Source organism: Aythya ferina, assembly GCF_964211825.1.
Source record: "Aythya ferina genome assembly, chromosome: 2".
In the NCBI taxonomy this organism is placed as follows: Eukaryota; Metazoa; Chordata; class Aves; order Anseriformes; family Anatidae; genus Aythya; species Aythya ferina.
The window spans coordinates 106505993-106532708 of record NC_140297.1 but is presented as its reverse complement, the minus strand read 5'-3'; the positions used below and the strand labels follow the sequence as shown (position 1 = coordinate 106532708).

The 26716-nt window shown below is 37.6% G+C and overlaps 1 protein-coding gene across 7 annotated transcripts in view; it reads right to left on the bottom strand.

Moving 5' to 3' along the window:
• PIEZO2 (piezo type mechanosensitive ion channel component 2) overlaps nt 1–26716 on the bottom strand; it is a 432356-nt gene that overhangs the window by 320870 nt on the left and 84770 nt on the right. For 4 of the 7 annotated variants that reach the window (XM_084508371.1, XM_084508373.1, XM_084508372.1 and 1 more), the window contains one exon: nt 15047–15146. In XM_084508371.1, the coding sequence (XP_084364497.1) occupies nt 15047–15074 (28 nt within the window). In that variant the 5' untranslated portion in view covers nt 15075–15146. Of the gene's footprint in view, nt 1–1316; nt 1417–15046; nt 15147–17998; nt 18051–25379; nt 25565–26313; nt 26438–26716 lie in introns of those variants that run through there. The other 3 variants (XM_084508369.1, XM_084508374.1, XM_084508359.1) reach the window with 3 other exon arrangements.

Genomic DNA, 26716 nt, shown 5'->3' with positions numbered 1-26716 from the left:
ATAAAAAAAAAAATAGCATCAAGCATTCCAGCAGCCATGACACCAGAATACCCTCTGTGAAATGATGTTAGCTGCCTTTCAGGTGTGTTGTTTTTTTCTTAGACGTTCCCATAGTCACCCCACATCCTGATCACCATTAGGCCCATGTGGATGGGAAGTGTTCAAGTCACACACCATTCACAATTACAGTATATATACATAGTGATGCTGAGGATGCTGATATTACATCACAGATTCTTAGCATCACATGGCTTAGTTCCATCTCTGCCTCCTATCTTCTGGATGAAGCTGCTGCCTTGTTGTAAACATAAGGCAATAGCACAACATCAGAATTTAGATCTAGATTTAAATTTGCTCGAAGGAAATTGAACCAGCATGCGGACTTAATTCTGACCAGAAACCAACAGAATACATGAGCATGTTTCTGAGAATAAGGAAACTGTCTTGGCATTTGGGAATCTTCTGGGCTGCAAAAGGAGCAAAAGGAAATCATTTGACCTGTTCACCCTCCTCATTGGAAAGCACTTTCCAATGGCTGAAGAAAATTGTCAGAATCACTTGTGGTGGCAAAACGTGTACAATTTGGTAATGTAGTTCTGCGGTCACCACAAGGAAATCCCATGTCAACAATGACTTCAGGGAACGGGTTATGCCTCAAAGAGATGAAAGAAAGGAATGAAAGCCTCAGGTTCTGCCCATGCCCCAAGAGATAAAAAAAATCACCAAAAGCATATTGTGACCAGCGACATACTGGGGCCAAGACATCGAGTGCGTTGGGTTGCAAAAGGTGCTGACAACATCTCTCCAGAAAGCGGAGTCAGGGAGAACACAGGCATAATATTCAGCTAAGTTTTCACTAGGAAACGCAGAGACAGCAGGCAGCATTCTCCCACATTCCCTCTGCTCTCTCTCACAGACACTTCCTTTGTCTGTACCAGCTGGGTTATTAACAGTATATTGTTTTTCATTCCACTTCTCCTCCCTTCGGGCTTCCTATACTTCTGGTCACAGAAAAGAAGGTAAATAAACCTTTTTAATTATATAGTCTGTCAGAATTTTTCCACGCTCACCCAATTTATTACATTTTTTGGTTCTTCAAATTTATTTTTAACCCTCCTTTCCCTTGCACTTAGCATTTTTCACTTCGTATCTGCAAGTACCAATAGAAAAGAACACAATCCATTCCCTGCAGAAACCCAGAAACAATTCTTTCAAGACACATTTTACGAGAATGTCTATTTTTTCCTTTGTATAGAGGAACTAATATTTCTACAGACCTGAGAAGTGGTCCAGAAGAGGCAGATATTTAGCCTTACCTTCCAGCTGTGCAAAATATTGTAGTTTTCACATCAGAGAAACAAATGCTTGGGTTACTTGTCGGATGACTTTCACAGAAGTAGAAAATCTATTTCTTACTTTCCAAGTGGACTTAAAATGTCACTAAGTTTAAACAGTTGATACTTCACAGACCAAATTCTGAATACTGAGGGAAAATATAATTTGGTGTATTAGCTTCCAGACTAGCATTACTTCAGCTCTTTGAGCTAAGTTGAATTGGTGCTGAAATGTGTATTGCTGTATGACTGGAGAAAAACAACAATCCTAGCCTTGGGGTATTTTAAACATAGGCTGTGGAGTCAACTAACATAATAAGCACAAAGACAGTTTCTGTGCTAAAAAAGAAGTGGATTCCTTATTTGTAAGCATAATAGCTCTGATTTAGGCAAGATCAAATAGTGGGTCCCTTCTAGATGTATGTGCATGCATATTTTCATTTGTTACATCCAGTTTTGGTTAACTCCTTCTGTGGTTACCCTTCCCTAAAACCACCTCTTCTTGTTTGACCTACTGTGCTGCCAGAGACTCATCCCTGTCTGTTTCACTCTCACCCACAGACACTTGGGAACACAAAAAATCCTGGGCTACTGCTCTTGTTAATTCACTTTTCTGAGCCCTTTCAGGCTTTTTCACAAGGAAAAAAGCAAACAGTTGCATCGTTATCAAATGGAGATATCCAGTGGTTTATAGTTCAGTTCTCACAAACAACCTGGCCACTGAGAGAAGAATAATGTTTAGCGTGCAAGAAAATTCTTGGAGAATGAGAAATTTAACATATTTTCAAGCAGTGTGAAAGAGCAGCTTTTCTCCTTTGGGGAAGAATAATCTTTTTGTAAAATCCTGATTTCATTTATATATTGTACTGGGTCTGGCTGGAATGTTAACCTTCCCGGCAGCAGCCCATACAGTGCTGTACTCTGTACTTGTAGCTGGAACAGCAGTGTTATCACACCAGTGTTGTGTCTACTGCTGAGCAGCAGTGGCACAGCATTGGGCCTTTCTCTAACCCTCCTAGGGGGTGGGCAAAAAGTGAGGAGAGAAACATCACTAGGGCAGCTGACCTAAAGCAATCAAAGGGATATTCCATACCATGTGGTGTCACACTCAGCAATAAAAGGTGGAAACAGGAAGACAAGGGGAGGGGTGGGCTCTCGTTGAGAAGACGTCGGTCCTCCTCTTGAACACCGGCTGCGTGCGTTGAGGCCTTGCTTCAAGGACGTGGTCAATCATCGCTCATTTGTGGGAAGTAGAGAGTAATTTCTTTCCTCTGCACTTCCATTTAGCTTTCATTTATTTTGTTTGTTTGTTTTCCTCCCTTTTTCCCCCTTTTCCTTTTATTTCCCCTTAGTTAAATTGTTTAGTTCATGGTAGTCTTTATTTAATTATTATAATTATTTCCCTTTAATTAAATTATCCTTATCTCAACCCGTGAGTTGTTCTTTGCTTTACTTCTCCCCCTCCTCATCTAAAGGAGGGGGAGTGAGAGAGCGGTTGTGGGGTTTAGCTGCCCAGCACAGTAAAACCACCACATATATATATATAATATTACTGAAATTTATACTTCTGGTTGTACATGTATGCATATATATATTATTATAATAGTCTGAAAAAGTGATAACCTCCCCATATGCTTTAAAATTCACCTAATAAAACAAGAGCTTACTGCTGCAGTGATTAGGCCAACCATCTTATGACTGCATTAAGTATCAAAGATGATTTTGTGGTCCTCCTTCCTGCCTCTCTCCTCCTGGAGAGGCTGTTTGGCTACAGAGCCAAGGGCAATTCCCCCCCCCTCTAGAAACACGCTTACAAAGCCCAGCTCTCAGACTGATCCCACTCCTACCTTACTGTCAGCACTCCTGCCTGTACCCAACAAAATATTGCTTTTGGCTAGAAGCAGGAGGCAATGGAGGCTGAAAGCACCAGCCTACTCCTCTCCCTAAGGCCTTGGCATGCCTTTTCCTGCACAGTGTTCCCTATAACCACAGAGGGCAGAAGGAGTGACAGGGGGCTGCAAGTGCTTTTTTTTTTTTTAATTACTTGTGAGTCTGCTTTGGTCTCCCTGCCCAAAGCTGCCTGGGATAATTGCTCCAGCATGGCTCTGAGGCCCAGCTCTGCCTGTGGTCACAAACAAGTGGTCCCCACATGCCCCGCTCCCTGCTCCCTGCCAGCCCGCAGCGGGCACTCCCCCTATTCTCAGTCTCAGCCTGCTGCACTTTTCAAGGCTTTTGCCAGAAGGGGCTAAGAGGCAGAAGATCACAGGCTGCTTACTCTGGTGTTCATAAGCCTCCATTTGGATAAGAAAAAGGATCAGTAAGATCAGGAGCATCATGTTCAAGTGAAAATGAGCTCACTACATATATTGCCAGTCTTAACACATGCAAGAGTTGTGCATGTGGCTTCACCCACCTATTTCAGAAGTGCTCATTGTGCTACTTCAGGTATTGCTGGCCTTAGCCATGATGTCTGTGATCGCACAAGGCAACTTCCTACCCACCACTGGCATGGAAAGAGATGCTCATTGTGGTGGCAGACCCCTTCATGGCCAGGCAGAAGTGGAGGGAGCCTGAGCACTTACAGCACCCTTTACCAGCAACTATGGACTCACCCCTGAGATGGCTTTCTGGAGCTGACAATAGCAGGAGGGAAGATACTAGCCTAGCCATGATAGCAAGGAGAAGGGCCTCAACTACTGATAAAACAGGAAAAAAAAAAACACAGGCATTGCCCCAAATGTCACATGGGTGACATCAGCAACCCTCATTCAGAGCCTGAATGTAGTCGCAGAGTTGCATAAAATAAATCTCTTCAAGGTGAAAAGTTGCCCTACTCTTTAGAGGAGACCTCCCCCTCCAAGGGCCCAGGTATCTGCTATAAGCATTATAGGCCGTCAGCACTGTGGCCACCAAACATATGATCAAATAGGTTATTGTTGTGCCCATTGGAGCAGACTATAGAGAATTCACTGAATTTTTGGCTTTAGCCCCAGTCTTTTGGTGGAGGAGGAGGAGGAGAATGGTGGTGAATAAAAAATGTCTTGGAAACCAACTGGCTCAATAAGAAGAGCCTTGTAGGAGGCAGAGAGTAGCTTATGCTCAGCGCTTGATTCTCCCCCTCTGCTGAATAATTTGACTGCAGAGCCCTTCCTGCGTGGTCAGGAATGAAATGCTGCTGCTGCCAGGCAGCCTGGGGGCCAGCCAGCTCCTACCCTGGCCTTCCCAGGTTAAGAAGGCTGCAGGAGGCCTTCTGCTGCTTGGGTCCATTTTTAGAACAGGGGCTCTGCTTGCTGTCAGCGTCGGTGGGACGTATCTGGATTGTCAACAGGCAAGAAGATAATGTGCACTAACAACTTGCTCTTGTGGCACACACATGAATTTCTGTGGTGAAGTTCTTAATTTGAGGAATATTGAGAATGAATATAACAATTCCCTTGTGCAGAATCCTCATGTGAAGACGGACTTTAAAAACAATCAGCCACACTGGGGACTCAACTGTCTTCATGTACTGTTATGTAAAAATACATGCACACAGTAACAATTTTGAGGTCTTTACTCTCCCTTTCACATTTTTGATTTCCTCAAGTAAGCAATAAAACCCAGAAAACAGGTAGTTTTTCAGAACAACAAAAACAACAGGGAAAAGAGAAGTCATATTGTACCTATAAACTTGACATGAGACTAAGAATAAGCATGCTATCAGTGCCACTGAAAACTGAGTCCTAAGGAGAAGAATGAGTTTATTACATACAGTGGTCAGTTCTCAGTAGTCCTTCGAGGCAAAGGTTTGGCAGGTGCTTACCTTGGGGAATTTGTCACCTTCACATGGGTGGAGACACCCAAGGTAAATCCAGGGCATCCATGGCAGTCCTACTAATATAGAACTGTGGTTGTGCACAAATACCTAGGTAGTGAAATCTAGTGAAAACGTAAAGCCTGCAGGTGAAATTAATGCCATCGTTGTAAACAACTTCTGCTCATAGTTGGCTGTTCTGGTATCTAATTTTAACTATTAAAAACTTTCCTATATCTGCTCTTAGGATACAGACAGAATCTGATGTCATTGCACCTAAGGAGCTGCACTAGGAAAACAAACACTCTTTCAACAAGTTGTAAGAGCCTCCAGCTGCCAATTATCAGGCTGAATCAATATAAATTAAGCACTGCCATTTCAGTCAATGCAGAAATGCACAATAATCCTGTCTCTGCAGGATAGCTTTGGTGCTAGGCTGTTGAAGCATATGTCATACTTAGAGCACTCTACATCCTGAAATTCCCTAACTTCAGCGTCTCTTTTGAACTCACAAGTTGTAAGTGAAACCAACAAAAAGCTCTATTAAACATTATCCTTACCTAATTGAATATATTAGTTGTACACAGCAATTACGTTCTCCTTTTTACAGCACAGTAAAGCACTTATGGTACAATAAAATCTACCACACAGCGCTCAACAGCCCAGTGTGTTGAGCAATTCAGGTTTTAGTGCCTTGTGTAGGTTAGGAATTGATTTTAATTGCCTGGAATAAATCATACAGTCCTACTGTAGAGACCCTAGCTATTTCACAGACGGGGCTGGTTTTAAAACCCATATATTCATGAGGAATAAGAGGGAAGCAGGACAAAAAGAAAATCACATTCTGAAAATCTACTTTTGAGAAAGACAGATTTGAATGCTTTGCACTTTAGTCAGTACAATTATCACAAGCACACCAGTAAAGAAACCTTTCCACATCACCACTAAACCTGTTAGACACTGCAATTGTTTAATGAAGTGAACCTTGACAAACTATGAGATGTAAAGCAAATTTGTAGCAGAGATAGAAATTTCTTGTTTACACATCCATCCTGCACTCTCTGCCCATTACAGCCATAAATAATACCTGCAAGCATTTTGCACGTATGTTTGGATTTAGAAAGTGCGTAAGATAGAAGCATGAAACCTGGTTCTCATTTGTAGATTTTCAGTGCCAACATAGATTAATCATTTGTCTTAGTATTAACTTAAATAAAATAAAAACAGAACCTAAAATAAAAACCAAAATACCTTGCCATTAAAAAAAAAAAAAAAAAAAAAAAAAAAGTGTGCAAAGTTGAAAATGCACTTGGAGCTATTGCTCTAACTATTAAATTTCTTTATCAAATTTTTACCTCCAGAAAAAATATCACCATTTCAAAGGGGGCAATTGAAGAGGAAATGGCCTGTACATAATTGTGAGCCACCACCTAACTTGTGCATTAATGGTGATACCTTTCTTCCTCTACATGAACACAGCAGTTCCTGAGGAATGGGCAGACTAGGAGAAAGAGATTTGCACCTTGTGTCTTCAAACAGCTACATCCCAAATCTAGATCCACTCAATATTGATTTGCCTTTTGTACAAATATTGGTCCTGACACTTAACATCTGCAGGAGTAAACTAGATGCCTTCAGCACGGCTACATTTTGATGTCTCATGATAATTTGCCTGAGGAAGAAGCAGAGGACAAGCACTCAGATACAAGGGAATTGACTTTAATGTAAGAGTCAAAAGCAACATGCAGCATGATAGATATCTTGGTTTAGTTACCAGACTTCAAAGTTATAAGTAAAGTCTCAAAGCCTTTTTTATGTAAACAGAATAAAGATAATTCAGTAGTAGTACCACTAATAATAATAATAATATGCAGATGAAAAATCATTTACATGCAATTAATTCCACAAATTTGCCACTTAATGACTTAATGTTTAATTATTGCTCTCAGAATTGTTAAGACCTTTTGTTTTCATTATTAGTCTATCAGCTGCACACTTATCAAGTCTGGAAAGGCTGGGTCATCATTTTAAAACCACATTATACAAGGGAAAGTTAACCACCACATGAAAACTGGCTTTTAAAGTTCATGGTGCTGTTATAAAGGTCATGGTGATACTTAGTGAAAATTGAATCACACAGTAGTCGATACAAAAAAACATATTGTCTTCCTTCAATAAGGAGCTTTTAATGCTGTGCCAGTTTATTTACCATCAAACTCTGCAAAGTCAGCAAGCTAATAAAGAATTTAGGATTTATGGCCCCTTTAATTCAGCATAGAAAAAATAGCCAGAAAGTGACAGACTAATAGGCCAATTATCTGAGGAATATTTTGTTTATTTGGCAGAAATTACAAGGAGATGCATAATAAAAATACCTTCAGTAACCAATTTATTTCTACATTAAAATAAACTCATTCACAACTACTGTGCTACAGAAAGTACCATTAAAATGTTCAAAGTTCCACCCTGATGCCAAACAAAAACGCTTTACCAGGGCAATATACAATATTAATATTGTTTTATGGTCAATTTATGTCTAGACACAAGCAATAAGGTGGAAGGATACTACAAAAAATTACAGCTTCTATACAGGAAATAGGAACAAAGCCCCAAAGAATTGTATTTGCATTTGTTTTATTCCAGATTTAGAAAATATTTTTTTTCCCTTATAAGTATGGCTCTAAAATATTAGCTGTTTTCTTTGCCTAAATGGGCAGTGGATAGGGAATAGTCTGACAGGTTTTTTATTAAAAATTCTTAGATTTTATATATATATATATATATATTTTTTTTATTAGACAGCGAAACTTAATTGTACTGCACTTCATACTGGATAACAAATGAACTTCATGAAACTAACCTAAAGTGTTCATAAATCCCAACTGATTAACATAATGTAAATTTAGAAGTTTAAATTCTGTTGAAAATTAAAGAAATGCAGGCCACAAAGTCTCTGAGTCTCTCATGTGGGTATCCCCAGATTTTCTGATGCCACAGACTTTGCAATGAGTCATAAAATAAAGCACAAGCCCTGTTGTTTTTTTTGTTTTGTTTTGTTTTTCATGTATTTACTTTTTAGAGCATTTATGCGTTAATATTCATAGGAAAGCATGACAGAGCCCTTTCCCTTATGAAAGAAAATAATAAATCCCCAATATATATTTCACAGATAATTAATCCAACACATTATCTCCTCTGGGCATTGACATTACTAAAAAAAATATATAGATAAGGAGGTAGTAACTGCACAATTCCCTTAGTAGGTCATGGGAAAAATGTGTTTAGAAAACAATACTTTATTCTCAGGCCTTTCTGAAATGACCAGTGACTCTGAATGCACTAATCTGGGGGATTTATTACCATTTAGGCATAAGGGTTTTGATTGTTGGATAATGTCCTCTTCATTTTCTAAAATCCAAGATTCTTCAAGATTACAGAAACAGGACATTCAGAAATTAAGAAATATGCATCACTTTTCAACTTCTTGGCTTAAAGATTTCAGTTTTAGTTGGGCAAAGAAGACAAAAATGAACTCATTCCAGTGGCCACCCCATAGCCCTTAGACCTAGCTTGTTACCATGTACAAGATTTCAGGAAATCAAGACATTTGGTTCTTAGCAAATTACCACAGTCAACTCTTAAAATAAAAACAAAACAAAACAAAATAAAATAGTAACTTGTTTTCCTCCAAGAACTCAAATTTTGGACTAGTTTCATTAGTGGCTGAAGTGCAGTAACCTGTACTGTCCTGTTCAAACTGTGGTCCTTGGAGCTCCTTTTAGTCTCAAGATTTTTTAATTTTATTTATTATTTTTCTTGCTTAAAGGAAATAACCACACAGGCTTAAAGAAAATGTTAATACTAAATTTGTCTCATTTTTAGTGGAATCTGAGAAAATGCAAGCAGACAGGAAACTATAGAGTGTCACAGTTTTGTTCTGTGTTGTTTTTACAACACTTGTGGTTAAAGGAGAAGGTTAAAAGAATTATTCTTGTGGTTTAAAAAGAATGAATCAAACTATCCTTTCATTGTGCCTTAACTGTAGGAATAATGTACAGAAATCTGACTGTTAAAGTGATCCCATACTAAAACTGTTGTTTCATAGCTTTATTTTCCACTTTCATGTGTCTGCAATAAAGTCATTTTTTTTTGTGAGGAAACAGAGACATGCTGCCATTAATCTAGGGTTACTTCATAGTTACTTCTAGGGTGCTTTGTAGGTGGGACAAACAATTTCTGGCTTATTTCTCACAGTTGCAAATCTTTTACTGTCCACAGGTCACAAAATCATTCAGGTTAGATGAATTTCTGGGGATCATCTAGGCCAGCCCTCAGGACCAGGGCCAAATCTGATATGGATTATCAGGCCAGACGTTAATACTAGAACTGCCACAGCAGAGTGAAGAGGAAGGTAGGAAGTGCTTCAGAAATATGAAGCAATGATCTTATGTGTTCAGACTGAATCTGATGTACAATGCTAACACAATAATGAGTATTATTCATTTGGAGATAGCAAAGCATAAAACAAAACAAAACAACAAAAAAAGTCATAATTATGCCGTATAATGTATCCATGCTCACTATAAAACTGAATCCTCTTTCTTTGACTTTTATATCCTGCCTTGTACACACAGGTGCTACTGTTACCTACTAAGCACTCTTTTGTTGTCTGTGACTGGCTCTTTGGTACACCATGCAGCAACGTCATCCATTTTGTACAGCTCACCGTAGCCCAGTTCCACTCACTGAAGCAGCAGAAGGTACAGCAATGAAATACATGGGACAGGATGTAGGCACAGAAATGAAAGTAGTTTTCTTGAGAACCCATAGAAACATAATGGAATGAGATGGAAGCATTCCTCAATTTATACAAAACCCTCCTGTTGTTACACTAACAGATGCCCATTGTGTCTTTCAGTACAGCTTTCAGTTGTCTTCCTTTTCCCATAGCAAAATGTTTGATTATGGTATTCTGCAAACAATGTGTGAATGTGGTGATTTACAAATACAGGTGGAATCACCAACCTCTTTCTTGAAAAGACTACATAAGATTTAAATCTCTAAGCAAAGGTACTGAGTAATTTCCCAGACTAAGTCCATATAGGCATCAGTGAGGAAGGATGGGAGACAGGGCTGACATGCACAGCTTCAGTAATCCAAAACTTTCAATAAACACACTTTCCAGTAAGCACCAGCTCCAGAAAGGAACTTTTACCGAGCATGGAAAGGGTGTAAGTACTTTAACCACTGAATAGATGAAATTATATTTATGAAGGAAAGACTCCACAAAGGGGAAACAGAAAGATAGAGATGCCTTTCATCAATGCATTTTTATGTGCAATCATTTAACAATGAGCCCATGCAAAAATGCCTTACAATGAAACCTTTTAAGGGATTTAAGGATTTTCTCCTTGAGTTCAGGTGGGCAGTTCTGCCTTTGCCCAGAGACAGGAGAAAGCAGAGCTCAGTCCTGCAAGCGCCAGATGCTGGTGAGGGAGGAACCCCTCAGCTTCTTGTCACTCCTCTTTGCTTGGGAGGCAGGCGAACCGCGGGACTGCCGCCAAATGAGAGCGGTCCTCAGCAATGTGACTACTGTCATGGCTAGAAACCAGGCAGCATCTTGGCAAGTTTCCCCATGCTACTCCATCTCAAGTGCTGCTTATAAAAGGTTTTGTTTTTGTTTCTTTTTTTTTTTTTTTTTCTTTACCAGGGAAAGACCAGCTCTATCCATGTGCCTAATGAACTCCTGATTCCTTCAAAGAGGCTGTTGACACAGCTGCCAATTAACTCCATTTGTGATGCACACAAATGACTACAAATTCTTTACACAAGCCAACCAGCAACGTGGACTTTCACTCATTACTCTCATAGGTTAAATTTAAGCTGGTGACAGGGAACAGATGTGAAAGGTTCTTTAATCTTGAGCTTTTCCAACCAGTGCTGAAAGTATTTCCTGGGATTTTTTGAGGTCTATAGACCCAGTTCACTGCTGAAAAAATGATCAAGGTCACCAAAGGTTTGTGTTTTAACAGTGTCCAAGCAAAGGCTGCTCCTTCTCCTTCCTGAGCACCTTTGACATAACCTGTCTCCAGATCATTTGAGGTACTGTTCTATCATACAGAAGCCAAAGGAAGACTGCAAGTGTCCACGTCTCTTCACTGATCAGCCCCCATGATGAGAGGTGGAGGATGGCACAGAGATCTAAGGAGCCTTCATCATTGTTGTGTGAGTCATCCAGAGCCAAAGGACAAAGAGGTAGATCTTCTATCCTACTGAAGAGCATGTGGAAGTGACAGGCAGGGTACTTTTTTTTCTGGTGTTCCCACCTTAGGAGTCCCAGATCCCTCTGCAATGCTCCTGTCATCTCCTCAGCTGATTCATGAACATAGATCATCTATGGCCATGTCCTCAGGAGACATTTCCACCGTTTCCAAATTCCCTCCCTCCTTGGTCTGGTGTTAACCTTAATTTGTGTTTGAAATAGAGACATGAATTACCTCTTCTGTCTTCTTTAATTTGAGAATCATCAGATATCCATGAAGACAAATACAATGTCAATACACGGACAAACACAAATACACCCAGCATCTTTTATACTGACAAAAAGAATCCAATGCTGAATAAGGGCTCAATTTCTAAGGAGGGTGAGGGTCTGTTCTTTAAAAAATAAAGGCGCAATTAATACGTACATGTCACCTTTCTTCCAAGCATTTGGACAATAGATATCAATGTAAAAGTGGTGACGCGCTCGTAAAAGGGAGACCTTGACCCACTGGCTTCAGACAGAGCCAGGTGTCTGCTACACCCTTCCGAAGCTGTTGCACTTCTGACCTCAGCAGCTGTTAGCATCCCCCCAAGATCATCTCGCCAAGCCACTTCCATGCACATCTGTGTCTGACAGGTTTCATTCTCCAGAGTACAGGAAAAAAAAAAAAAAAACATTACAAGACGCAGAGATACCGTTAATAGGTGTTCAGTTGGTGAGGCTGATGTTTTATTTCTTGATCAAGTATTTTTCTGGGAAAACAGCATTACATTCTGCACAGAGAAACAGAAAAGGGAAGTAAGTGAAAACTAGCAAGAGCATACAGGAAGATAGACTTCTGAAGCTGTTCTGAGGGTCTCCTTTCAGGCTCATCTGGTATGAGCTATGTTCACAAGAAACCTTCTGGAATAAGTCCATGAAAAATTAACACAGAAAAGTAAGATCTAATAGAGAGAAATGGACCACAATTTATACCTCTTTTGCTCTATTAAAACACATTAGGGCTATTTCTGCTTTTTACTGGCTGTTTTGAAGATGAGGCTACTCACATCAATGAATCCTTCCCTGATGCATTGATTTCATTTTACTTTTCTTTTACTGGCAACCAGGTTAAAACATATATTTATGCATTAATTTCTAAGATATTTGGCTCAGGCAAACTAATCTACATCTATAGAAAAACAAACAGCCAACAAATGGATTATAGAGCAGTTGCCAAAAGTTTTGGGCCTGTTGCTGAATAATTTTTTCCTTTCAGTTTGGTCACTTGCCCACAGTCTTGAAAATTTATATAGCAAGTATGAACAATGACCTCCATCTTCTCTATTCTACTGAAAGCACAGCAGTAAAAATAACAACAAAATAATTTTGCTCAAAATCAGCTTTCCATTTTTCTTGCTTTACATCCATACATCAATGTTCACAGAACCACAGAATAATTTAGGTGGGAAGGGACACCTGGTCCAAGCCCCAGACAAAAGCAAGGCCAACTTCAAAGTTAGTCCAGGTTGCCCAGGACTGTCTTCAGTCAAGTTTTTACTGTCTGCAGGGATGGAAATTGCAGTCTCCACGCAACTTGCTCCACTGTTTGAAGGGTCTCCAGTGTATGAGAATCCCTACATCTGATTGAAATATCTAGGTTTTGCAGCTTTTATCCATTGCCTCTTGTTCTTTCACTGTGCCCCTCCAGAAAAAGAGATGGCTTCATCTTTTTCACCAGACCTCAGGTAAAAGAAGGCAGCAGTAAGATCCTCCCTCCTCCTTCCCTTTTGTGGTCTGAAAAACAGGTCTCTTGGCAGCATTTCTTACATCAGGAAAATGTAGCACACCAGGAAGGTGTGCTGGAGCATGAGTGCTCCAGCCCCCAGCCTTGTGGTGGCCCTCTACTGAGCTTAATGGCTTTCTGATAATGTCTATGCCAACTGTATCAGGGTACATTTCATAAATACTTATTGTAATTCAACATGATGAAAATGGGTTTGTATTTACATCTGTGGATGAATCTGGTACTACAAACAAGTGAATGATCACCAGTAGCGAACAGATATTTTGCAACTAGAATCTCAGTTCACTTCTTTTCTATATATGTGGTACATCATGGCATGTCCAGTTCAGCATATATCTTGAGAGCGCTAGGTACACTAGGTTCTTTGGAAATTAGTTATGTAAAGTGAGCAAGTGTAGCAGTCAAAACTGTAGGCCAAGGCCTAGATGAAATTATCATCCTATTACTAAATGATGGATTTAATAATCACTTGGACCTCACTACATCATGTATCAGAAAAAAATACAGTGTCCCAATCACAGTCATAATGCAAAACCAAAACCTAAACTTCTCAGAAACAGCAAAGAGGAAGCTAGAGCCAGTGTTGCAAGGAGGAACATAAATGCATTTTGTTCCTTCTAATGCTTAGCCATTCCTGCCAGGTATGACTATTCTGTAACATTTGACAACAAATTAAAGACCATAGATTTACTTAAAATTTTGTGAAAAAAAGTTCTTCAGTGGTTGTGGAATGGCCTATTAACACACCACACCTAATTCTATGAATCATATTTCCATAGATATCACAACATATACAATTGTGCTAATAAAACATAAACATATTTTTCTAACATGGTCTGGTAATAATAAAGTATTAAAGTTAGAACAATGGATCAGTGTTGAGGTGATTGCAACTCTGTTGCAGTTCAGTTCTCTTTTGCCAGTTATGGTATAGCAGTGACTAAACAGAAAGCAATTCCTGTATATTAGACATTTTGAGACTAGCTATTGGAGCCAAATGGTGCAGTTAACCAAGGGATAGCATGCGAAAACAAAGGTATTTTTTATAATCCTGTTGCTAAGAATCAAATATTGCCCTGAGGACTACATTAAATTTTGTTTATTTGCTTTTTGGGTGTGTTTAGAAATATTTTTACATTAATGAAAGACTGAAACCATCTATGCTGGGTCCATTTCTGTCCAGCTAGAAGCACACATTGTCTGCATTAGTAATCCCAGACTCCAAAAAAAAAAAGCCATGCTTTCACCAAAGTACAGAAAAATGTTGAAGATCTGTTTTCTTCTCTCTTTTGCAAACAGATTTGTCTTAAATTCATGTACTGAATTCATACTGATTGTTCAGTTAATGTTTCTAATTTTTTTTTCAGATGTGTTGCTTGCTACGGTCCAGATAGACAGATTTTCAGTCTCTTTACTGTTGCTTCTGTACAAGCTGTGAGCTTGTGGTTAGAATGTCAGCCACAGTTCCTATGTACTTTTTATTTTATGGATGCTGTGAACACAGACCTTTTCTTGTATCTCTGACCCGACACTACTCTATTACTTTTACAATTTAATCAAGGAAAAAAAAAAAAAAAAAAAAAAAAAAAAAAAAAAAAAAAAAAAAGTAAAAAAAAAAAAAGAAAGAAGGAGAAAGGAAAAAGAAAAAAAAAAAAAACAACAACAACAACAAAAAAAAAAACCAAACAGCTCCTTCAAGCTTTTTGTCAATGTCAGCCTGGAAATTACATTTAGAGAATGTTGTATTCACTTCATAAACTGCAAATATAATTCATTATAAATTTCTTAGGAGAGCAAAAATTAAAGTACCATATCAATTCACTACTATTCATTAACAAATAGTCAGCCCTGTTGTTGTATACATTTACCTGAGGTGTATGTTTCTTCATACTTCATCAAAAATAATTAGCTGACGTTATCTCTTTCTTGTCGTTGGTTGGTGGGTACTCCAATGAAAAGAAGTATTTCCTGCAAAAAGAAAAACACACACCTTTCTCATTGAATTGCTTTGTTTTGAAAAAAAAAAAAAAAAATCAATATATTAAAATGTGAGAAGAGTAGAATTGAATTCCTAGGAATATGAAGAGATGAAAGATTTTGAACAGACATTTCAAATATCTATTTTCTCTTTGTGGCTTAACTCCTGACAGAGGGATCATATTTTCTTATAGAGTATTTTCTGAATATATACTCAGGATGACACTTAAGCATTTGATTCAAATTTCACAGGTCTCTGACTCAGAAAGAAAATAAATGTCATGCCTTGTTGGCATGACATCTAAATATGACATCTGGCATGAGTATCTGAAGCAGACCGGCAAGGCAGAAAGGTAAACTTCACCCATTTGAAACCATTAGTTATATCTGAAAAAAATATTTAAACACAGAGAAAAAAAAAAATACAGAGACAACTTTCCTACTTTTTGCATTATTTTTCAATTACAAAGGGATTTTTTTTTCTATTTCCCCTCAAAAGAACAAATATTCATAGCTCTAGACTTCTGAAGAGTTAATTCTTCACATTACTCTGGTCTAGCACCAATACAGTGTTTACAGTCTGTTTGCACAATTTTACACTGAATATTATTTTGTAAATATGATATCATCTGCCTACCTAAAACCGTTAAAAAAACTACAAAGCCTGGAGTGTTATGTTAGATGACTTGAATATCAACACTTTAAATAAGAAAACTAGAGAGCTAAATAAGCTTAAATTATTCAGGCAAGAGAGCCTTATGTTATGTGTACAGTGCATAAAATTGTTACTAAAACTAGTAGAGTTGTCTGCAATCACATCACAAATACTCCCGATAAGGTTACAATTAAACAGTTAATCCTATGCCAATTAAATTTTAATGCAACTACGTGAGATACTAGGAGGACTTTGACTAACACTGTCTCTATATGGTAGTAATCATAAATTCTTATGGTAACGTCAAAATAACATCAACACAGAAAGGACAAGAAAGACCTCAATTTTCAAAACAAAAATTAATTTTGTTTCACAACTTCAGTTAGACATTGCTATCAAGTATCAATGATAACATTACATAACGTTCCATTCTAAAATCATAAGTTTCAATGGCAAGTTGAAAATGTACTGTACATCTTACAGTGGCATTGATTCAAGATGAGTTCAAAAAATGGTTATATACGGATAATGTCTATTGATGTTAGATTAATACTAGAATTTAAATGCAGACTAGATAAAGATTCCAATTCAGTTAAATCACAGACATCTCTATCTTTTCCATCAAAGCTCAGGGTTTCTTCACAGCTGCTTCATTTCAGTGTACAAGGGACAGGAGGGCTTATTTCTAACTCTGCAGTAGTTCTGGATCCAAAGTTTCCATGTGTTTGGATCTTAGATTTGGGTCCTGGCCCACTTTTGCAACATGTCAAAGCAAAGCCATGAGATATTGAGTAAAAGGGGATTCTGGAATTCCAAAACAAAAGTATTTTAAAGCATAATTGGAAATATTATCAATTATCCCCTCTACACTATACTCGTTATTTCAGTGTGTGCCCTCAGCATGACCCACTTTCTGATGTGAACATTTTAAAAGGGGACTGGAGCTAGTGGAGTATCTGTGACTGGGTGACTGTTTTCAGTGGCAGCAATGCTGAGCAAATACTTTATTTATAACCTGTTTCTAATATCTCATGTAGCACAAAAATGTTTTGGCAAAAATCACAGGTATGCATATTATTTTTAAAATTAAAGTATTTCTGGTAACTGGTCATATTTCAATAAGTGCTTCTGACTAGGTTTTAAGATACACAAGTTGATAGTGTTTAAAATATATTTACTTAGTATTTATAGCGCATAACTTCCCTAAATAGTAATGTGATATTTTATTTAGTTTAAATTCATTTTTATGCTAGAGCAATGACCTCACTGTGAGAATATACCACTGCAATATGGTAACACTGTGACCCTGTAACTCAGTCCGAGCCTAGTCTGTACAAAGATGCAGTTATGATGTCAGAGTAGCTCCAGTGAAAATCCAAGAAGACCTCCAGTATAACATCAAACAAATAAACAAAAAAGCATCCAGAGATTATCCAGGTTCATTCACATGAAGTTGCGTGTGATTTATACCTTGTCCTTTACTTAAGTACTGACATTTCATATGCTAAATCTTTCTCACTCTCACAGATAAATGGTCTGCCACTATGACCATGAAGGTATAATGAAGAGTTGTCTTTGGGTCCAAACACAGTTGTCATCCTGGCTTTGAGAAATGAAATGCTGTTGTATTTAATTATCCACGTGGCACTTTCTCATATTTAATATCTGTTCCCCTGAGTATATCTAATATTCTTTACTGTATATTTTAGTATCTTCCAGCTTCCAAAGTACACCTGCAGGCTTATCAGAAGAACACATTATCTTTTTTCCAATTCTTTTCAAAATAACCTCCTTATACTTTTTCACACTCATACAAAAATATAAGGGCTTCTTGCTCAACCTTTTATTCCAAGGAAAATACATAGTTATCTCCCAGATAGTCTTTGAAAAGGTGAAAACTCAGTACCGTTTAATTGATTATTTGAATTTCCTAATTATTGTGTATTTTACTGCAGATAAAAAGATATTACATGAAACTGTACTCTGGAGCATAGTTCTTTTGGTACTTTATTTATTACAGAGATGCTAATATAAAAATTGGAAATGTGACATAATGGAATTAAAATGCAGTCAAGCTAGGCAATATTGGAAATGCTTCTGCAAAGTGAATTTAATTAAAACTAGACCTTAACTCAAAAGTACTGGTCAGCTCCAAAATGTGACTAGAAATGAAATTGAATTACAGTACCTCAGTGACTGCTAGCAAACACAACACATTATAGCCGAAGTAGATTCCAGACCTGTCAAGGGAGACAAAAACTGAGCCTTCTTGTGTGCATCCCACATGTATGCATGTGCATTTTTGATGAGAAATAAAGAGCCCTCCAATGGGTGCATGCCAGTGAAACTGATCAGCTCAACACAGTATGTTAAATAACTATGCTGATATGAGAAAACTTTTGCATGACAAGTTTCTTCTTGTTGTTTATCTGTCTCTCCAAGAGTAAGAAGAAACTAAAAAGAACCCAAGACATGTTTTTATTATGGAGACTTCTTTTGAAGTTTTATTCTAAACACATAACAAAATTCCCTATACTGAGCGAAGTGATGTCATTGTGATGTTTTTGGACTTTCTCAAATCACTTCAGAATGTCCTTTGAAGTGTACTGCAAGAGCTTAGAAAGTTTTGCAGATGAAAGTAGCACTTTAGAATTCACATGGAATATTTCTATTTTACTTTGCCATTTTCTGCACAGCAATTGCTAGCTGAGAATAAACAATACCTCTAATTTGTCTCAAATCAAATGATGGGAGTTTTAGGAGTCTTGCTGGTTTCTTTTAACTTTGCCCTAAGCTAACATAATTTAAGGCTCCTGCTGAAGTCTGGAGACAGATATGAAGTTGAACCGAAATACTTCTACAGCAGTGCTGAATTCCACAACCTGTCTGGACAAAATATTCTGTTGCAAGAGGTTCCATTGTTTTTTGTTCGGTTTTGTTTTCCAGATAGCATATTCTTTCTTCAAAAATCATTCTTCAGCAGGAAACCTTAAAGGTGTTAATAAAAAAAATGTGCCTTTAATTTACAATCATCAAAAAATACCTTTTTTTTTCCCTTCTACATTGTAGGTATTTTAGCAGAAACAACAAAAACATTTTGAAGAGGATTTTCTGTTAAGGAAAAAATATTCTGATTCATTTTATCACTTCAAAGGCCATGTCAGTGTAAATGCACAGCCTACAGTTAAAATGAGAGGAGGGGAAAAGTCATTCTCTCTTTAAGTAGCTAGCTTAAATCTTGTAAGACAGCATTGCTTCTCCCTAACAGCTATGAAATAAAGCTCACATTGTGACAGAGAACTAATATACCACAACAGATTTGAATTTCACACAAACCTAATTTAATTAAATGAAGGCTTTTGCAGAAAATGTTTCCATTTTCATTGTAGCTGATAAACTCATGTTTCCTAGTCTCATACAATTAAATGTAGGTGATCCAATCAAGATGACAATTTTTTACCACTTAAACTACATCTGCACACATACATGGAACTCTACATACCTCAGTTAGTTGTAAGTGCTGTATTTTATTAATATGAACCTATTTTAGTAACAACATAAATGGATGATTGTAAGGAAAGGTGAACACATTATTCATAATTTTATAACACAGTGTTCTATCCTGATGATATTTAAGTGTGATATGTGATAGCATTTGATTTTCAAGTAGTTTGTTTTACTTGTTTACATTTTTAATTATTTTCACATACAAAGATTAAAATCAAGAATATGCTGTTCAAGGGTATTGTCTAGTAGACACAAAGGACTTAATCTGCAAGAAAAACAGAACAGTTACATGCCACTTTCTGTCAGTACAATATCATTCTGTGGGGAATGGCATTTTCTGCATGAAACTACAGTAATTTCCCATTTAGAAAAATCTCTTCTAGTGGAGTAATCACACATCTGGTGTTCTTTTCACTTTCAAATCAATCTTGCTAGATTCTAGCACTAGTCAACAGTATTGCTAATTGCATATCATACTTATCTTTTAGGTAGGCAAGAAATACAGATGTTGTTAATCTAAGGAATTTGATAGCAGAATACTACAGTTTGTTGTTTTTTTTTTTTTCCTCAGTTAGAAACCGTCAGCCTTGGAAGTAAGGTAGAAATTTGAAATATTCCTCGAGTCCAAGGGTAGCTGACCTGACCAGCCGTAGGTGCAGGGCATACAGTCTCTTTTTCCAGGCTTCTGTACTGTATTACTACACTTTCACTAGTGTAGTGTATTACTACACTTTCTAGTGCAGCCTAGACACCATGGCACATACACGGGCACCTCCAGGCATTTAAATTTGAAGGCCTTAATCCCAAACTGCATCCTGCCCAACACAATTTATTATGGCCTCTGATTTTGTAAAGAGACAACTGTGGACACCAGCTAGACATACTAAAATCAATAATAAAAATAATAATAATAATAAAACACTGTTGACTTCACAATAGTGCTGATAGATCTCTCAGGCTTTTAATCAGACCTCAGGAAGGCAATTTTTAGCTGTGGCTTTGAATGCTGTCTATCTGAAGAGAGCAGCTGAATTCCTCAGTCAAGAGATCTCTTTGTAAGGAGTTGACACAACTCTTCAGGTTCTGGCATCCCAAGGAAGTGTCAGAAGCTAATGAGCAGCTCTGAGCCTGATGTCTGACCTCCAGAGACACACTTAAGTATCTAGTATCCTTCATGCTGAACACTAGGCTGCTCTGCATCATCCTTCAGAGGAACACAATATTCTCTCTTCACTCCTTAAGGTGCTTCCCTGCCTGAGTTACCTTGTGTGATCTAGATATTCACCCATAGCTGGTCTTAGCAAGGGTCACATTTGCTTCATATTACCTATCTCCCTCCTCAAGGAAACTATGTATGCACTTAACATTTTCTTACTGTTACACATGCATTTCTGTGAGTTTTTGACAGACAAAACAAGGCTGTAGAAGTTTGTCTGAAATTCATTTTGGAACACGATGAAAGAAAGGGAAAATCCCCTCTAGTTCAGTACCAAGATTAGAGATAATTTTTCCAGCAAATAGATTTTTATTTTCTTTTGTTTCTGGACAGAGGATGATGATGAAATTACTCAAAAAAAAAAAAAAAAAAAAAAAAAAAAAGTCAGATCAAGGAACCAGAACAAAAACTAACTATCTTAGGCCAAGAAATAACCCAAATACCATATAAAACATTTCTATTTTTTTGAAATCTGCATTTTCAAATGAAATGTGAAAATGAAATTTCAAGTGAAATATTTGGTGGTGGTGTTTTTCAACTAAACATTTCCAACACGCCCTATTGCAAATGTATGAGATCATAAAACAGTAGGGCTGGGGAAAAAAAATAATCGAGAAATCATCTTTTCTACTTCTATGTACTGGGAAAGGATCAAGTACAGATATAAAAAACAGTATTGGATATAAGAATTATTTGCAATCATAGTGAAATAACCTTTCCATCAACTTGTTCTCATCTGGCAATGTATCATCTACTACAGGTTGCAGCTTATGAAAGAGGTCTTGTACAAGAACAATGTGCTATGCCTGAGATCACAATAAACTCGCCTTTTTTTTTTTCCCTGTTTCTTAGTTCAGCTTTGGGAAAGGCAATCATAAGAAAAGAAGGAGAGGAGAGGGATGAGTACAAAGTGCTCCCCTCTAAGAAAGGTTTAAGGTGATGTTTTTTAAAGACATTCAGATCAATTAGATATCAAAAAAAAAAACAAACAAAAAAGTATGAGTATCTTCATCCTACTCCTACTATACTGAATATATTGTCACAGAAGTCATAAACAGCCTCTCCTACATCTCTGAATACATTAAGAAGAAAGAAAAAGAAAAAAAAGAAAAAGAAAAAGAAAAAAAGAGAGGGAGAGAGAGAGAGAGTGCTTACAGCCACAAAGGAGAAAGAGAACTTCATAATTCTTAAAGCTCTTTTTCTCCATGTGCTACTTTCATATAGTCTTCCCTTGAGACATGTGAATTTTTGTCTGTAAAATAGATTGTCTTCGCTTTTAATTCTCTCTAGTTTTCTTTAATATAGGAAAAGAAATGAAAACATGTTCTCATTGCAGCATTTTATCCATCTGGAAAGTATAGGTTTTCCTCTGTGGCATACCAGTGACCATAAGAATGGAAACACAGACAAAATTAGGTAGTTTACTAAGCTCTTAAACCCATTTTAATTAAGGAAAGCCTACTGAGCTCAGCTTTTGAACACTCGTCTGTACATGAGATAACATAAAGAGACGCCTGCACTCACATCCTGATTTAAAACCTTGAAAATTTGTCACTATGTTCAGTGTACACAATTTCCAATGACCAAAGTGCTCTGCTGCTCATGATACAAAAGAGACAAGATAATACCTTACAGCTTGACACACTTCAGAATGGGAGCTAGCTAAAAAAAAAACATAAAGAAGTATTAGCATTTGAACGTAAAAGGAGACTAAAAATCCTTACTAAGTTGGGTAAATATGAGTAATCTACACCATTGGAAAAAATGGTTAAAAATAAATAAATAAATAAGCTTTAAAAATAGAGAAGCACTGAGACTTCATAGAGGGTTTGAGAAATGGACCACAATAACCAAAAATAAGAAAACTAAATCACCCTGACAAGTAAGAAGAATATATAGAGCTGCCCAAGATTCCTTAGCCACTCATATTGGAATTGCAGGTGGTGCAGTATAAAATTGACTTCTCAGATTAGCCATCAATGGATACCAAAAACCTAGACTACCTACAAATGCAACCTGCAAAATCAGTGTGCACTATTAAGATATCGAGTTGTTCATCTGAAGGGCAAATCCAGAACTAAGTATACAATATTGTCACACTCCATTAACTTTGAGAATACATTATGTTTCTAAAATTAACATATACTACTCAGTAATCAATGGACAGCGTGGAATATATTTCTAAGAATCATCATCTTATAATAACAGAGACAATGTTGGCCCAAAACGGAAGAAAATGTATTTAAAGAGGAAAAGGGAAGAAAGGACTATGCTGAATGACAGTTGTTGGAGTTATATGCAGCACAGGTAGGGAAGCTAATAAAAAAAAAAAAAAAAAAAAGATACCAGTGGCTGTTAGGTTAGCTGGATGTTTGCCTGCTTGGAGTCAAGGCTGGTGATAATGCTGGAGGGAGGTGACGGTGAGCATCTCAGCATTCAAACAGCAGGTACTTGAGGAGCAGAGCAGCAAAGCCTGGGCCTTGCACTGACTTCCAAAAACCACTCAGTTGAACGTGGCTGTGGGCCATTATGGAAAAGATTAATTTTGTTGCTAGCACTGCTAAAATACACTGATGAAGAGGTAAAATCTTCAACACTGGACACAGACAAGCTGTGTTATCCAGTTTCAGCAGCACAAATGTCAATCATCTACCTCCTGGCATTTTTCTGTTTTACCTGAACAAAATAAGCAGATATTATCTGAGTGCCAAAACTTTCAAGATGAATAGACATCCAGATCGACTTATTCTTCATCTTCTGGACAGCGGTCCTGTTAAAAATTCACAGTCCTACATCTAAACAGTGAAAACAAAGGCCTGAAAAAGGCTGAAATGTGAAGACCTTCATGTTACAGGCAGTTGCCTGTGCTCAGCTGACACATCTCTGAGTGTCTCAGATCAGAAAGAACTGGAAAGTGTATGCAGAAATAATGTTGTTGACACAACCAAAAGGATGAAGCACAACTTTAATATTTCTCCTGCAAAAAGCTTCGTCCAGAAGCCTAGCAGCAGGCCAGAAAGAAAACTAGGCAGGAAGAAGCTTTATAACACAACAGCAATAGCACAGGAGAAGGATGAAGACACTAGCATGCAAGGCAGTGCCAGAAGGAAGGAGCAATGTAGGTTTCTGTGATGTTCAGACAATGGGATGGAGGTACAGTCTGACACTGGAAAAGGCCTTCTTACCAGTGTATATAAAAAAACTGACTCGCACAACACTATCAAATGGCAGCCATCCAACTGACATCCTGTGTCACCAACCTGCAAGTCCTGAAACAGCTACCATGGTCAATAGAAGCCTTATCAAAGGACCCCAGACACAAAAGACCCCTAAAGAGGGCTCTCTGTTGCTTCTCTGTGGTCTTGGATCAGGCCCAGAGAGCACAGTTATCACATGGTGTATACATGCCCTGATGAAACTCATTCATACAACTATCTAAAAATAAGTCAAATTTTCTTGGGGCCTCACTTCTATGAAATAATTCAGTCCCACTATTTGTGTCAGGGCCTTGCATGCACCAATAGGCCTTAATGGACCAGACCAGCCTCAACAAGGCCCACCACCCACATGCCCACTGCCTGTTCATCCAGAATCCCCATTTCAGCTCATCAGCCTCTCCCTGACAGAGCTACACCATACAACTGTCAGTCTCCAGCTCTGTCTCATGTTGTTCTTAATTGGACTCCATGGATGAACCCCATCTTGGACTCATCACTGCATCTTATCTTGATTGCTAACTATGCACAGAACCTCTCACTGCCACCAGTACATCGCCGCTCAGATGCTGTGGGACTACACCCTCTCGGTGTCATCCCTTGTATTGGGACTGCCCTTCACTCATTCTTTTTTTGTGGAGCAGTCTGCCCTTACTGCTCCCTGGCAATTACCATTATACCAAAAGCACTCTTAAATGAAATACCTCTATGAAGGGTCAAACCCTAGAGAAGAAAAAAAATGGTTGCATTGCCGATTCAAGAGGAAATGAAGCTGCACATTTAATATTCAAGCAAAAGAACTGCTGTGGCACCTCCAGATATTCCAGACTGCATAAGAAATCAATTCAGAAAGAGAGTGGGCAAGTTAATACTTTGGAATACAGTGGCTATACTGTATAATCTGAATAAACACTGGATGTCTTTCCCCACCTTTCAGCAAAGATTTAATGCAGGAGCCTGTGGTGAGCTGACATAATACTGAGATTTCATTTTATTTATAAAATACACCACAGATCATTTATTAATACATGAAGTATCATAAATAATTAAAACAGTTCTGTAATTGTCAAAATCAATGCACAAAATATATTAGCTGTTTTTTTTGCACTTACACTGTTTATTTGCTTACTCCAATTTGGAAAAGACTAATTCACAATGGATTGCATCAGTAATGATGTTCTTCCATAAACATATTTTATAAACTAAATTATCTGTTAGTAAAAAATCTAGAGAGCTGGTCATACTCTGACAAATTCTCTCTTGTCTTCAAAAAAAAAAAAAAAAACAAATCTCTCTGGTCTCTAATCCTAAAACTTCTTGGCTCATGGAAATTTTCTCATAAATGTTGATGGAGACAGCAGGTTAAATCCAACAGGAATTTTACATGAATGAGGACTTTGTGAAATGTATAGGTGAAATTTTTCTTGTCATCACATAAATGTGCATCAGAGGAAAGGATAAGAAATTCCCTCCTCTCCTTCTTCATGTCTCCCTGTTGCAAAGCCTATGCCAGAGCAAGCTACAAACAATAATCCACGCAATTTGGAAAAAGCTGCACACCAAAAGACTTTTTTTCATGCAGCATGATTTGTTTTACAAAATTTAAAAATGTTCCCCAATGTGTTACTTACCAGAGTATTAATTTCTAACGATGCTCAGATGTACATCCCTGTCTCTTTTGTAGCATCCTTCTAATGTTTGTTAACTGTGGCTTTAGAGATGGTGTGAGAGATGGTGTGAGGAGAAAGAGAAGGAGGAAGAAGGAAGACTGTCCAAGACTCCCTAAGCAGCAGCCATCCAATTAATTAACTGCAACCTGTGAAAGGACATAAACCACACTTGTGTCTTCGTATACAAGCTACTTCCCAGGAGACATTTTCTCAGTGCTCTGGCATAACTTGTCATCACTGGACAGCTACCAATGTAGGAGCAGGATGAATGTCTGTAAGTCCCACTGAGGCTAGAATAAGATTTTGTCCCTACATTAAATTTTAGCAACTTAAACTCAGGAAAAATCCACTGCAAGAGTAAATCTATGTAAATACACTGAATTCCTTACAATGGCAACAATTTAGCGTAGTTGAAGATCTTAGTTACTTAATAGTGTATTTTGATTTCCAAATATATTTCACTCATGCACCTCTGGTTGAACTATGTTATGGCTAGGTCATTCTTTGGAGGTAGCAACCACAGTCATGTCATTTCATATAAGTTATGACCCAATATAATTTACTTCAAAACCTGCAGTGTAAAATATCACTGTAAGAGCTTGAAAGTAAATCTTTTCTGATAGAATGCAGGCAGCAAAATCAGAAAGCACCTGTTTTTTCTCTAACATGATTTTTGGACTTTGCTTTCTCCAAAGTCTCTCACATCTGGGCTGTTTTCAAGTCTTGCTAGTTTCCCTTTGAAATATGTCCAAATATAGTCTGTTTTCCTTGTCCAGATTTACCCAGTTGCTAGTCATCTCCCATCCCAATTGTTCTGTCTTCCAGGTGTTAACTTTGTTTCCCAATATTAAGCTGGCTTCCCCAAACCCATTCAAAATGCTGCTGTCAAAATTACCTTTTTGCTTTATGACTTTTATCATGATGAATCATGTGCTTCCTCATTTACTTCTCCAGCAAGAAAAAGCTTTCTCTCTAACATCATCTTCTGATGTTTGGAGTAACTGAGATACTCTCCAGACGTTTTTTTAAACAAAACAAACACAGCATAAAGTATTTCTTAAAAAAAAAAAATATATATATATATATATATATATATATATATATATATATAGTTCTGGTCTAGGTTAAAACAGTCTAGCTAAAGACCAGACTTCGATCACTTTATTTTTTTCCATCACCAGTTTTTTTTTAATGAAAATGAACAAAAATATTTCCTTGTGCATTCAGACACAGAAAAATGTTATTTCAAGCAGCAAAGCCACAGCATCTTTCATAGTACTCTGGGTTCTCTTTACAGG